Source organism: Battus philenor, unplaced genomic scaffold (genome assembly GCF_028537555.1).
Source record: "Battus philenor isolate CCGP_79_NKW_IND1 unplaced genomic scaffold, ilBatPhil1.0.hap1 SCAF_13, whole genome shotgun sequence".
In the NCBI taxonomy this organism is placed as follows: domain Eukaryota; kingdom Metazoa; phylum Arthropoda; class Insecta; order Lepidoptera; family Papilionidae; genus Battus; species Battus philenor.
In genome coordinates, this window is record NW_027181675.1 from 3,254,135 (window position 1) to 3,267,759 (window position 13,625).

The window sequence follows — 13,625 nt, forward strand, 5'->3', positions numbered from 1 at the left end:
CATGACGTATCAAAATATTCCTAGAAGTAAATAGAAATTTATTATTAAAGTTATACATTATGAATTCTGGTTTGAATCATGTTCTTCAATGTTTATCTTTTAGCGATTTCATTTAGTATTTTAATAAAATACAATAATTACATCGTTTTTAAAATATATTTCCTGTCTACGCATTTTAAAAAGAATATCTTCACTATTATTAGTATAATTTATGTAATGATGTAAAAAAATGATAAGATATCAAGCTGGTTTAATTCATTAATACTTATATAAATGTTTATTTGTAATAATAAACGCTGCAAATCCTCTCAAAAACATGTGCTCATTAAAATAATAAGTAGAATAAATGCCTGTGAAATGATTAAATAGTTTCACAGACAGCAATGTTTACATATTTTCACTGTGAACCTTTAAAAATGATATTTATATATTGTCATATGATAAATCAGTTCTTAATAACTTCATTTCCAAATATGCAATTCATTTATTTTTGTTTATCTCTATTTTTTCAAATCTTTGTCTTATTTGAACCTGTATAATAAGTATTATTGTTCAATTGTCTGAAATAACAATATAAGTTTCAACCTTTATTTTCATGTTTATTCCAATTTTGTATTAAATTAAAAGATTTTAATATACTTTACCTTTTTGATAAAAATTTGATATAAAGGTTAATTGACTGTTTCAAGACTATTGTAATTTAATAGCAATTTATACCATAACCTTTAAAAACAGCTTTTAATAAATAACTGTGAAATAGCAAGTATTATCATAGTATCAGAATCCTATCTACGAAATTAAATAAAAAGAAAACAAGTATATTTTAAACGAAAAAAAACAACATATTTATTTACGACAAGCAGGCAACAAGAGCTCATCATGATCTCTCTGTACCAAAGATTTAAATTTATACATAGGTCCTTAAAAATTATTTCATTGTTTAATATTATAAACATCTAATAGCAATCAGAGTGTCATGGCTGTTAAAAGGGCCCATGTATAGATTAACATCTTTGCTCAGTACTAACCGAACATCCCGACAACTAACCATACGACGCACCCACGCACCGGCGCGCACTGTGTGAAAGAAAAAAACAACACGTAAGACTCATTTATTTGCATTTAACATATATCTTTATAAAAACAAATTTCATATAAAAACAGTTCAAATACAAGTTGAGTATAAAAATGGATAGTTTCATTCTTTAATTAATTATAAAATTGTCTCTTTCGTCTTGAATACTAACAAGGTGCTACGTATCGCCGGCAGGGGTGGCTTTTTTCAAATTCTTCAGTGCGAAGCTTCGCAAGGGGTCACTTTGGCGCGCCTGAAAAAAAAAACTTTATTATTACACATCATTTATGCACATTAACACTATTTTAAAAATCATTAATTTAATATAAAAAGTATAGTTTTTAGTAGTATAGCAAATGATATACAGGTGTTTTTTATAAATGTAAACATATTAAAGGGTTGAAAGTATTGCTTCATTTGTAAGCAAAAATCTTTAAAGCTTTTTAACAGATATTTCCACTCACTACCACTCTGTATAAAGTAATTACTGTGAAGCATTTTATAATATTAAACATTAATATGCTGTAATCTCTATTTTGGAAACGCTTTTTCATACTATACAATACTTACATTATTTGTTATATCTCAAACTATATATTTTTAGATAGGATGTATAACACATTTATTGAAAGCTAATGAGCTTTACATTTACCTCATTAAATATTTTACCTCTATAACCAATTATATGTTTTTAGTATAAACTGATGCGGGATAATCAGATGCATGATTGCTTTAACAACATTTAATTGTATAATCAAAAATTTAAATTAATTATTCTGGAATATTTTAGATTCAAAATTCATTCCATTATAGCTAACACTTTCATAAATGATAGCTCAAAAATATTTGTTATCTAATTCTTACTTAGTTTAGTAACTCTAAATTTATAACACAAAAATGTTTCTTACATTTTTATGTTTACATGTACATTGAATTCTAGTGGTTTCCATACTTTAATATGTTTCTATTTGAAATGAGAATTGTTTTAATTACTAATATACAAGTGTTCACCTGATATTTATGTCTCTTTACACTTCCAAAGTTTGCAGTATGTTTTTGTTTCCTCTTCTTTGTGGGCTCTGGTGTTTGTTCTGCTTCCGGTTCTGGTTCGTCACTCCTTAACGCAGCAGGCAACAAGTATTCTGGTACATGAGCCAATTGTGGCTGCAGTCTCACAGTATGCAAGGCTTTGTCCCTCCGCAGTGCTGCCAAGTCTGATGGGTTCTCTTCGAAGTAACCCTGAAATAGAGAATTGGTTTCAGTTTTGCTTTGATAATGTAGAGTCGTGAGGAAGATATGTGGTAGTCAGAGAGAAGATTAGTCGTTCATCAATGCATTATGTTTTTATGGGTGTCATCATGTAATAACAGTTTTTTTTAAACATTTAATTAACTTGACATTTTGTCATTGAACAGTTTTGAATAATTCATTCAACTGACATATATATAGATATAGTCATTTATTATATAAGAAATGTATTGTAATTATAGGTATTTTTAGCATAGTGACACTGCTACATTAATTTCCACTACTGAATACGGAATAAGTATTTTCATATTCTAGTAGGTGGGTGTTTGAAAGATGCCAGAGCTAGTTAAATTATTAGTGAGACATACCTTAACTTAATTACAAGGCTATTATTCCTAAAAGTGTTGGGCAGAATTATAATTCTTACCACAAATTATACCACCATCATTACATACAGCGACTTATTACAACTTTGACTAAGCCATACCAGTCCTCCTAGTGGGGAGTTTCTCTACATATACAGGTAGAATTGTTTACTTTAAAATCTTTTAGTCTACCTCAAAATTTTCTATTTTATTATTCAAAGATTATAATCATGACGGTTACCTGTAGCTTCTTGCAGTTAAGCAACTCCTGCTTGATCTCTTTAAGCCGAGCTTCCCTGACCGCAATCCGGGTGACAGCCCGCCACGCATCCCGCGACCGATATCGGAACCCTTCTACTTCTTCTAACGCGAACTCATATTTTCTGATAAACAAATAAAATGCTTACATTAGAATTTATTTACATATAAAGGAAGTTGCAGTAGTAATTTTATCAATGCTGGAGTCAGTGCTTCTTCTTTGTGAATACAGACACCTTTATGTATGTTTATAGTATTTTGACTTTCACTGGCAGTTTCTTGACTGCATACAAGCCAAGATAATAGTATATATGAAAACATAAATCAATATATAATTTATTCAATATCATCACTATTTACATGATTAAAAGAATGCTAAAAGAAAGTTATTTGATAGAAACTAGAATCTAATTGATCAAACATACCTAGCTACAAGGGTTTCAAATGCGCCCCAGTTCTGTGAAATCTATTTTGTATTTTTATGATTTTCATGATTTCAATAATACAGTAATAAATTAATTCTTAAGCTTTATCATCTCCTTTTTTTTAGGCCAATAATAGGATTTTATAACAAGTGTTAAAAGAATATATTATAATTAATTAAAAATTTCATTATACAATATACAATCAAAAACATCTGTTAATAAATATTCTAATGTTATATGTCTATGTTAATAAAATATTCTAATATTATAGATCTGTCTACAAAATACAGAGAGCAACTACAAAAATGAAGAAAGAATGAAAATAACAAATACACTAAAAATAACACACAGAATTTTTAATGGATTCAGGCGTTACATTGCGGAAGTCCATCCTAAATAAGAAATGCATGTGCGGAGGTGGCTAGATATTGGTCCTTTCTTACACACAGAATTATTAACACTGTGCACAGAGTTTTGGATTACTTTAATATTATAATTAAGAAACTTACTGCATGACTTTCTCTCCGTTAAATCCTTTTGACAGATGTTCTTCAACTGCATTCATAAGTGGCTTCTCCCTTATTGATACAAATGAAAGAACTGACCCCTAAAAACAATACAAAAATTAACAAAAAAAGGATAAATATTTCTTCAACTTTTATATAATCTGTGGTAGGGTTATAAAAAAGTGTCTTCATGCTAGTATAAGGATATTCCCTATTATATATTTACTTTATTAAAAGCCAAGGATTAAGAATGCAGAAATACTTTTGTATGAATTATTAATCTATTGATATATTATTTATGATAACATATTTCTGAAAAGAAAACTAAAAGTAAACTGTCTAGTGACACAGAGTGGGTAAACCAGCCACTTTTGCAATAAAAGAATAAAAAATCATTTTTTTATGCTATAGCCTGATTAAAATGTATATTGTTTCATATATAACTTCTTTTATTAAAAGCTGTTCCAATTCAAAGCCCGAAATTTATTTCGCAAATAGTACACATGTTTGCACTCATTTTTTTATGAGTGAACTACTAGGAATATGGTACTGAGTCTCTCAAAAGAGACTTATATCACATAGCTATATAAAACTTTTCTGCTTTGTTTGAACGTCTTGTTTATTATTCATAAAAAAGTAAATTTATTTTTTGTATATTAAAAACATGTATATATTGATATAATTACCTGATTGTTACCCCTAGCAGTTCGCCCGGCGCGGTGTACATAGGAGCTCACATCCAGGGGGAAGTCAAAGTTAATTACATTGGAGACATGCTGGAAGTCTATACCGCGCGACACGCCAGACTCTTTATCCTTTTTCCGCTTCGATTTTTGCTGAAATTAAAAAAAATGTGGATAAATAAATTGTACTGATACATTTTCTATAGTATCAGTCAAAAACATGTTAAGCAAGTATTTATTTATTGTATTATAAAATGAGATTATAAACACAGACAAGTTAAAGAAAATTTAAAGATTAAATTTATATTTCATACTGTAATATTGAGACAAAAATAAATTAATGAAAAACATATATTAAACTTATTGATTACTGGATGGTGCATCATGGCTACCTTTAGTGAAAGCCTATGTCTAGAAGTGGGTGTCTTGCAGCTGATATGATAATGAGATTGAAACTTAATAATAACCACGCACTAGTCATTTTTAAAAATGTTCATTTAGTTTACTTTCCTAAAAAAAAGTGTGAAGGCGATTGAATGAATTCAAGTTTGCTATTTTGACTAAGGCTTTTAACAGTATTAATTTTACTTAGAAGTCATCCCTGTTTAGAATTTTAGCCAGATGCAATTTTAAATAAATTTGTATTTGGAATTCCATCACCAAATGCAATATAGATGTTTACAAATTCGCCAGTATTAAGTTGATTAAAAATTAAATCAAATTTATTTGAAATCTTAAAATGGTACTATTGGCATAAAATGCTTATTTTTTGACAAGACATCTTTTAATCTAAGCTAATATTTCTTGAATACAACATATTATCCTTATATCTTCCTAATATTAGACATAAGCCTCTTTCTCTCTTCTCACTAAAAGAGAAAACATATGTACACATCATGATTGAAAAATTAAGAGTAGAGAAAAAAAATAAAAACAAAATACCTTCATCTTTTTTCCTTTTCCCCATTCACCAGCAGGTAATAATCCTCCATCAGGCTTTTCTAATGCTTTTTCATCAGATGCAACTATTATTTGGTATCGCCCTTTGTTGAATTGGTCTACAGATAAACATCTGACTGCAGCTGGCAACTCAGAGTTCAGGACACAGGAACCAATTTTAAACTGTTCTAAATATAATTTTAATCTGTAGATAAACAAGGCAATACTTTATTCATGACAGTAAATTTTTAATAAGTTTTATTTTAGAAAGCTTTAAACATCTGTTCCAACTAATTAATTTTTTTAAATATTAACTTAACATCCATCTACTGTGTAAATCTCTAGATCTCAACTTACAAAAGCATCAAAATACTTACTTATAACATCTATCTACTGTTCTAACAAAAATTATACTCTTCCCTCTTATAAGGTTTAGTTTAAGAAGGGCATATAAAATAGCCGCTTTATCGTCTTCTTCAGCAAACAAATGGTAATGCTGGAGCTGAGATGATGGCGCCAACTCTGGCTCTTCCAGTTTTAGTGTCACAGGGTTCCGTAAAACAATCTTTTTTAAGCTCAAAACATCATCAGATAGTGTCGCTGAAGCAAGTACTGCTTGATAGATTTTTGGTAAGTAACTGAAAGAGAAATAATATATTAATAACTAAACTTATACTTCACAAGGTTACATTTAGAATACACAAATGACAAGCAACCTCATGTATCATATAAAATAGGAAATTTTATTTCCGATGCCATGTACATTCATTAATAATAAAATAAACTTTTACTAAATTTATTAAGTTACTACTTTACAATGTACTAAAAGCTGCAACACTTTTACTTGGAAATGGAACCTTAATCCATCATGGTCTAGTTTGATTTGGTGAAAATCAAATATCCTTTTGATATTTCTCTTTGGACATACTGTTTTCATTTCTATTATACTTATCTCATCATCATATATCATTTCTATTTCTGTAATCATTTTTATGTCATTTCCTTACCATTTGGGTCACATAATAATCTATAATCATATTATCCATTTAATCACTGTTGTCAGATTTTAAACACAACAATTTAACTGCATTAATAAATGGATATTTTAGTAATTTACTACTATTATTCAATCCAAGAACAAACAAGCCAATTTAAACATTTCATGTCAAATGCTCTTTTAGAACTTCAACTGGTTGGTGTAGAGTACTGAAGGAATGAAGCATTTTTCCAGTAACTAAATATCTAAGCAAATAGTTTGTTCAACTCCATAATAACTCAGATACTATTCTTTTTAAAAATCATTCGGTAAAATATCAATTACAAAAGCAATTAACCATTACACAATATTGTTGTTTACCTTAATAGCTCCTTAATTTCATCTTCATAACCAAAAGAAAACACTAAATCAGCTTCATCCACAACCAACACAGACAAATCTTCTTTTAACCTCATATTTTTTGCCTTCAAATGTGCTAGCGCTCTTGATGGTGTGGCAACTACAATGTCTGGTTTGTCAGATAATATAGACTTTTGTATATGCATGTCTCCACTTGAAGAAATATCTATACAGCGAATTTCTCTGGAGCATTTGAGAGTCAAATCACCTATTACTGATGTGATCTGCAAATTACAAGAATATATTCGTTAAATTTTTGGTCATTACCAAATTTAATTTTCAATCCATTGGTTAGAAATAAAAATTGACACATGTGTTTTTTTTTCATCTCTATCAAAGTTAAACAAATATCTGTATAAATCGTTTGAAGTAATAAACTACAATACAAAGAACACTTACTTGTCCACATAATTCCTTACTAGGAGACAAAATTAAGGCTCGTATACATTGATGAGTACTTGTAATTTTCAAATTCAATATCTTCTGAATGACGGGAATTGCGAAAGCAGCAGTTTTTCCAGACCCAGTACGAGCACGAATGAGAACATCTTTACCTTCTAGAAGTAGAGGAATTGCAGTTTCTTGGATTAATGTTGGATGTGGCCAAGCCAACTGCGATATAGCCTAAAAAAAATAACCCATAATTATTATTTCTGGTGTAAATATAATACTTCATTTTTATTAACTATTTGCATTTACCTGAAGAATTCTATCGTCCAATTCCATTTCATGAAACATAACCTTTTTTTCTTCATCCATTTTGTATTTAAATATTGTCTGATCAATAACAACAATAACTATTTAATATAAGATAAAATCTGACAAAACTGTGATAAATTTATTAGATTATATATTATTCATTCATCGAAAACTAGAAAAACAAACACGCAGTATAACTTCAAACACCATGCGTTACGATGCCTTGCGCCACAGACAAAGAGATAATGCACGTTGTAGATAAAGTAAATCCGTGTCAGACTAAAGCAACACCCAGCAACATTTAAACGACGGTTAAACAGTTAAATTTCAATAATGGGGGCTTCATTAAAGAAAAGAAACTTTACTTAAATTTCACGTAAAATCAATAGGTTGGGTATGCGATTAGGCTTTTAAAATCTATTTAAGTAAGTGTTCTTCCGCTGCCGAATGACACCTCTCTAGTATAGTAAGTTACGAAAACGATGGAAGTTAATTAATTACTAAACAGGTATACGTTGTTATTATAATTATTATTGTGGTTAAGATTTAAAAGTTATGATTTAATCCATATTTTTTTAAATCCTCTTATTTTTATTACAATAAAGTTACAAAAAGTAAATCATTATTATCATAACTAATGGCAATGAATCATTACATTCGGAAGACAACTTGAAAATATATTTTGGTTCCTAATTACATAAATTTATAAATTTACTAGTGTATGACTCTTATTAGTAGTATAGTTTCCAGTTTAGCAAAAATTATTCAATACACATATCTTTTTTTACAAAAATGTTTAGGCATATTACGCATTCAATTAACGACTTTAAACCTTAACTTATTCTTTAAAAATATGTACCTTTATTATCTAAGTAAGTTTGTATTTAAAAAGATTATTTAAAATCCTTTAGTTTATAGCTTTGACTAGGGGATGATTTAGAGGAATGATAAATTCAATAGTTTAATATTCATAAAACTTCATTTAAATACCTAATTTATTAATAATTTATTCAAATAAATAATATATACTGAGTGATTATACAATAAAACGGGTAAAACTTTGTGTATAAATGTACTCTGCCAAAAAAAAAATTATTGCCTTTATCATATTATCCTCACAGAGAATATATAATTATTTGTATTATACCCATGTGGCAACACTATTAAATGGCCGAGTTGTTTCTGCATTACTCTATTATTATTTTCAATTGTTAAATTCAATAAATTCTTATACAAGCCTCTCTGCGTTAACATTGTTACTCATATTTACGTTAACTTGTAGTGTTATTATATTTCTTATTAGTTGTGACCTTTTTAAAAATGTTTGGCTGCGGATGCGTTACGGGCCGCAGTTCATTGCCTTATGTAAAACTGGAAATGGTGTTTCTTCCGTGAGTGACCGAAATATATAGTGACTTATGTGTGCAGTGTTACCGTCGAAGCAAGTGATAGTGAATTGTGTGCAATAATGTCTAATTCGACAGCCCAAGTGTTAATGAAAAAGGGTAAAAGGGGCGCAGCTTCCTATATACATGCGGACTGCGCCAGTGGTTCGCCCCAACACCTAGGCCCACTTCTAGATGTGCTCCTAAATCCCAGCAAAGCTATTGACGAATGGGAGACGATAGATTGGTGTCGGTGGCTGTTGGCCGGCGGGAGGACACCCGACGAATTCGCGGCCGTTGGTAAGTTCATCAAATCATAACTGTACTCTTTAATTGTCTCGGGCTTTTCTAGGTTATGATCTAAACTCAGGTTATCGTTGTCACTTTACGTTCTTTATTTTCTCGTTTTGTTTTAAATATAATTCTGTAAAGGATCCTGCAGCGATTTCTGCAGTATCTTCATAAAAATAATTATGTTGAAATGAGTTAGCGATTTTAACAGAGTATATTATTGCTCGATGTGAACATAAAATCTGACCCATCTAGACGTATTATTTAGTTATTTTTTAATAAAAATTAACTGAAACAAAATTAAAATTGCTCCTGCTAATTGTTCTAGGACAGTTTTATAACCTAATATCACTGTTATATTAACAATATTCATATTATGCAATGAAGAAAATTACTTACCAATAATTTACTATGTATGTTATAGAGAAAATGAGGTTATTATTTTTGAAATTGATTTTAGCATTTTTTTACATTACATCTAACAAAGATGACTGTTCTAGAAGATTTCACTAAAGCCTCTCCTCAGTTACTATTTATTATCTTAAGGACCAATACATACCAATTGGAATTAACCTATTTTGGGTTAACATTCATCTCTAGTACATATGGTTTAACAAAGAAATTCTAATTCAAATGTATTTTCTTATCAAGGTTGGTAATTTAAACAGTGCATATGAGAATATTAGATGCATAGTTGGAGTTTGAGTACATTGTTTAACATATAACAATATTTGAATTAATGTACTGAAATGGTCTTCAATAAGTTTAGATTGATATTATGTAACAAAGGGGCAGTGTTTGACTTCAGAAAAATTTTGCATACCTTCAACTGTTTGCTAATTTTTATTAGATATTAGATACTTGGATGTATATTTATCATGTGTTGATTTCATACAGAAAGCACTTATTTTAATATGATCCAGAGATGGTAATGGATGAATGACAAGTATACCTTCAATTACTTAAACAGATGAGATGATAAACTGAACCACTTTGTAGAGTATAAATATCCTTACTTTTGTTTAGTTTGTTAGTGATTGGTTATAGATTCAAAATCAAGTAGTAATGAATGATGTAATGATAATGTAGTAAGAAACAATCTATTGAAAATTCTGATTATTATTTATTAAAATTAATTATTGTTTACTATCTGACCTTTTAGACTGTACTGCCAGAAGTGGTTGGCTTTTCACATTCTAATAGAAAAAAAAAATAATTTGGCATATTTCAAAGTGATCACTTTATACAGGTGATTAGGAATAAGTGTACAAGCTTTAAACCCTTTACACCTCTAGATAAACCACCTTTACAGTTACTTATTGACACATTCCATGCCATGTGGGGCATATACAACTCCTCCTGCACTTTCCGTTCATGCCATTTGCAGTATTCATTGAAAAACAAAGGATTCTTAAAAAATTAATTGTAGTGTCAAATATAGATAAGTTCACACCACGTAATTATAGCTTTGCGGTGTTGAAAAGTATAAAGCATACATCTTAAATAACCTTATTTATTTTTAAAATGTGTTATATTGCCCCATGTGGACTGAATAGAAAATCCTCAAAAATTTCTGTGGCAAGAAATGTTTTAAGGGCCACCTATGTCTTAGTTAAAAAATACTAGGACAATCTAAATCTAATTATGTTATGAGATATTTTATTAAAAGGTTTTGATTTTTTTTAAGTAATTTCTTTGTGCATTTATATTGATTTCAAAAAAGTTACTATACATTCTTCTGTTTTGTTTACAGTGTTTCTAATACATATGAAATAGAATTAAATGATATATTAATAATACTGCGCCTTTTAAATAAGGTTTTGTTAACCTATAAAAGAATTAACAAGTTTTATTACTAAGGAGTATAACATTGTACTCTTTCTTACACTTCAATGTCAAACAACAGATGTGATCTGACCTTGTATGATTCATGGCACTGTCCTTTGATAACTTGAAGTGACATCACAAAAGATTATGAAGGACAGGTTCAGAAATGAGGTTGCTGAAATATGTGTGAAATACTTTCACATACTTCATATATGAACATTTTAGTTTTATAAATAAACTAAATATTATACACATCTTACTTTAATTTTTTTTAATGTCAGACATGTGTAATGTTTTGTGTGGAACTTTTTTCATACTAGTACTTACTACATTTACAAGGTATTTTGTTATAGATGTATAACTTTTAAAGGAGTGAATGTTCAGCTCAATGGCAACATAAATATTTAAAGCTTGAACTGTTTTAACCAACCTCCCTTTATAAGTAAATGAAACATGCCGATATATGCCACATTCATTTATCTTTGGACTGAAATGGAACAGGTGCAATAACTTTGTGCAGTATAAAATCAGCAGGGAATAAACATTATTTAATTGTAATATGCAGTAATCCAAATTATTTTTGCAATTATTGATTTTTGGATAAGGTCAACCATTCATTAAATGATAGCAAATTTGCTATACATTCACCTCATTAGAAGCTTTATGACTAAACAACCTGTATACACTATATACATAATGAATAAAAGATTAGATCATGCGCTACATCTAGAAATTTTTTTAGTTAGCTGTTTAATTATTAATGAGTAATTGGGGCAAATGTTTTATGCATGAATAATTATAGTATCTTTGTCACTGCGCTTTGACAACTTTACACAGTGTAAAATAATTTTAGGTACAACATAGTCATTATAAATTTAAAATCTCTTTAACCAAGTTTTTATAAGCCTGAAAAAACTTCCACTATAGGCATCACAATATAATATTCATTTTTAGTAATAAAAAGAGTCTTGGAAGCTTAGTAGCTACGGCTTATGATCAAGAGTGAAGGTTGGCAACAACTATAGGTAACATTTTGTTGTAACGGTATAACCCTTTCAATCATCCTCCCTGAAAGAGGCATGGTGTTCCAATGAGAAAATTACATGGCTGTAAGCAACAAGACATTAAATGGAATAAAATTTAAATGAAGATACTTACAGAAAATTATCTTAAATTGTGTAGCATTGCTATTTATACTTATTAGTAAAATGTACAATAGAAGTTTTTTTATCATATCCTCAATATATCTTGGTAAATATAAGCATTTCTTGAAATAGCTTGAAAATAATTAATGAAAAATACATAAAATTCAAAGGTTTTTCTATAAATACATAATCCTATAGCTAGGATGTAAGTATTTTAATTATAGGTGGACAGATGACATTCTTATGGTCATCGAAAGATACCAGATGCATTCTGCTTTCTGCTGGTCCAATTATTGGGCACTAATTGGTCAAGCCTGTGACCAGTAGTGGACAGTCTATGGTTAAAATGATATAAATAATGTTCTATTTTAAATAAGATTGGCATGTTGGTTTTTACTAAAAATTCTGTGTTATTTATTCATTAGCAATGAGTAATTCCTGCAAGTGTTATATGCACATACAATAGCATCATAGACAATGCATCCTTCGACAAGTTCACACAATTTTTAATGTTATGTAGATTTTATCATTATTAATTATTTTTCCTATTAATTGATTTAAGAATGAGGATTTTTTCTATTAGTGTATTTCAAAGTTATCTCTCAGAGACAAATATTTTTTTTGAAATATTATATATATTATGCAAATAACAGTAAGAGTAGTATGTCTAATTAGATAAATTACTTAATTGAACACAAGCATCTAAAAGTTAGATATGACAATTTTTGTCTGTGTGGTTATTATACAATATATCAGGGGGATTGGAAAGTAATGTCGCTTTCTTAAGTTAAATTCACACTAGATCTTTAGGAAGTTTTTGTTTCTAACCAACAATATATTCACCTTCCTTATCACCAACCTTTTGCCATCAAGTATACAAAATTTCAATGCTGGAGCAGTAAAAATCAATTGGTTTTTCTGTAAAATATGTCGACAGAAACTAATATTACTTTCCATTCCCCTTAATATATGACATTTATTATCAATAGTTATAGTTTTTTTTACTACTTATAAGAAAGTACAGAGATAGATAGATCAAATGATATTTTTTCTATTTATATATGTAAAATGTTTCAAATATTTTTAAAAGCATTCATCTGTATAGTAGTTTTATGGTTGATACTAAAATGTGTTTACCATTTCCGATCCACTACTAAAAATAACCAACATTTGTTCTGGATCATATATCGATTAGTGCCGCGCAGTAGGTTTCGCGTTCGCCAACTATGATTGTGTTCGTCGGAAGACAAGTTCGTTGGTCCCAGTGGTTGAGTACAATTTTTTTTGAAACAATTACTATTTCATCGTCATCATTTTCAGTCTTAGGACATTCACCGCTGGGTACAGGCCTTCTCCATACATTTCTAATAATACTATTCAGAG

The 13,625-nt window shown here is 29.1% G+C and overlaps 2 protein-coding genes across 4 annotated transcripts in view; one reads left to right on the forward strand and one right to left on the reverse strand.

Moving 5' to 3' along the window:
- Positions 1 to 827: 827 nt before the first annotated feature.
- On the reverse strand, positions 828 to 7,842 carry Ddx56 (putative ATP-dependent RNA helicase DDX56). 2 transcript variants are annotated; one of them, XM_068777582.1, is made up of 11 exons: positions 7,595 to 7,842; positions 7,295 to 7,519; positions 6,857 to 7,119; positions 5,877 to 6,137; positions 5,503 to 5,704; positions 4,564 to 4,713; positions 3,881 to 3,978; positions 2,930 to 3,071; positions 2,087 to 2,314; positions 1,248 to 1,328; positions 828 to 1,077 (listed from the first exon to the last, which is right to left on the reverse strand). In XM_068777582.1, exons 1-10 carry the CDS (start codon positions 7,652 to 7,654, stop codon positions 1,254 to 1,256), a joined length of 1,704 nt encoding a protein of 567 aa, XP_068633683.1. In that variant the 5' UTR covers positions 7,655 to 7,842; the 3' UTR covers positions 828 to 1,077; positions 1,248 to 1,253. The 2 variants fall into 2 exon arrangements, with proteins under 2 accessions (XP_068633683.1, XP_068633682.1); XM_068777581.1 differs by having other exon boundaries at positions 828 to 1,328.
- Positions 7,843 to 8,754: 912 nt separating this feature from the next.
- The window catches only part of Ubr3 (Ubr3 ubiquitin ligase), a 102,452-nt gene continuing 97,581 nt past the window's right edge, over positions 8,755 to 13,625 (forward strand). For both annotated transcript variants that reach the window (XM_068776963.1, XM_068776965.1), the window contains exon 1: positions 8,755 to 9,279. In XM_068776963.1, coding sequence (XP_068633064.1) covers positions 9,063 to 9,279 — 217 coding nt within the window. In that variant the 5' untranslated portion in view covers positions 8,755 to 9,062. The remainder of the gene's footprint in view (positions 9,280 to 13,625) is intronic.

What these genes read in the sequence shown, in the direction of transcription:
- Ddx56 (XM_068777582.1), bottom strand. Translation starts at nt 7,654, where the DNA reads ATGGATGAAGAAAAAAAGGTTATGTTTCATGAAATGGAATTGGACGAT. An exon ending in AACGGAGAGAAAGTCATGCA is followed by an intron (nt 3,072 to 3,880) that starts GTAAGTTTCTTA and finishes TTTGTTTATCAG; the next exon opens with AAAATATGAGTTCGCGTTAG. An exon ending in TTAACTGCAAGAAGCTACAG is followed by an intron (nt 2,315 to 2,929) that starts GTAACCGTCATG and finishes TCTCTATTTCAG; the next exon opens with GGTTACTTCGAAGAGAACCC.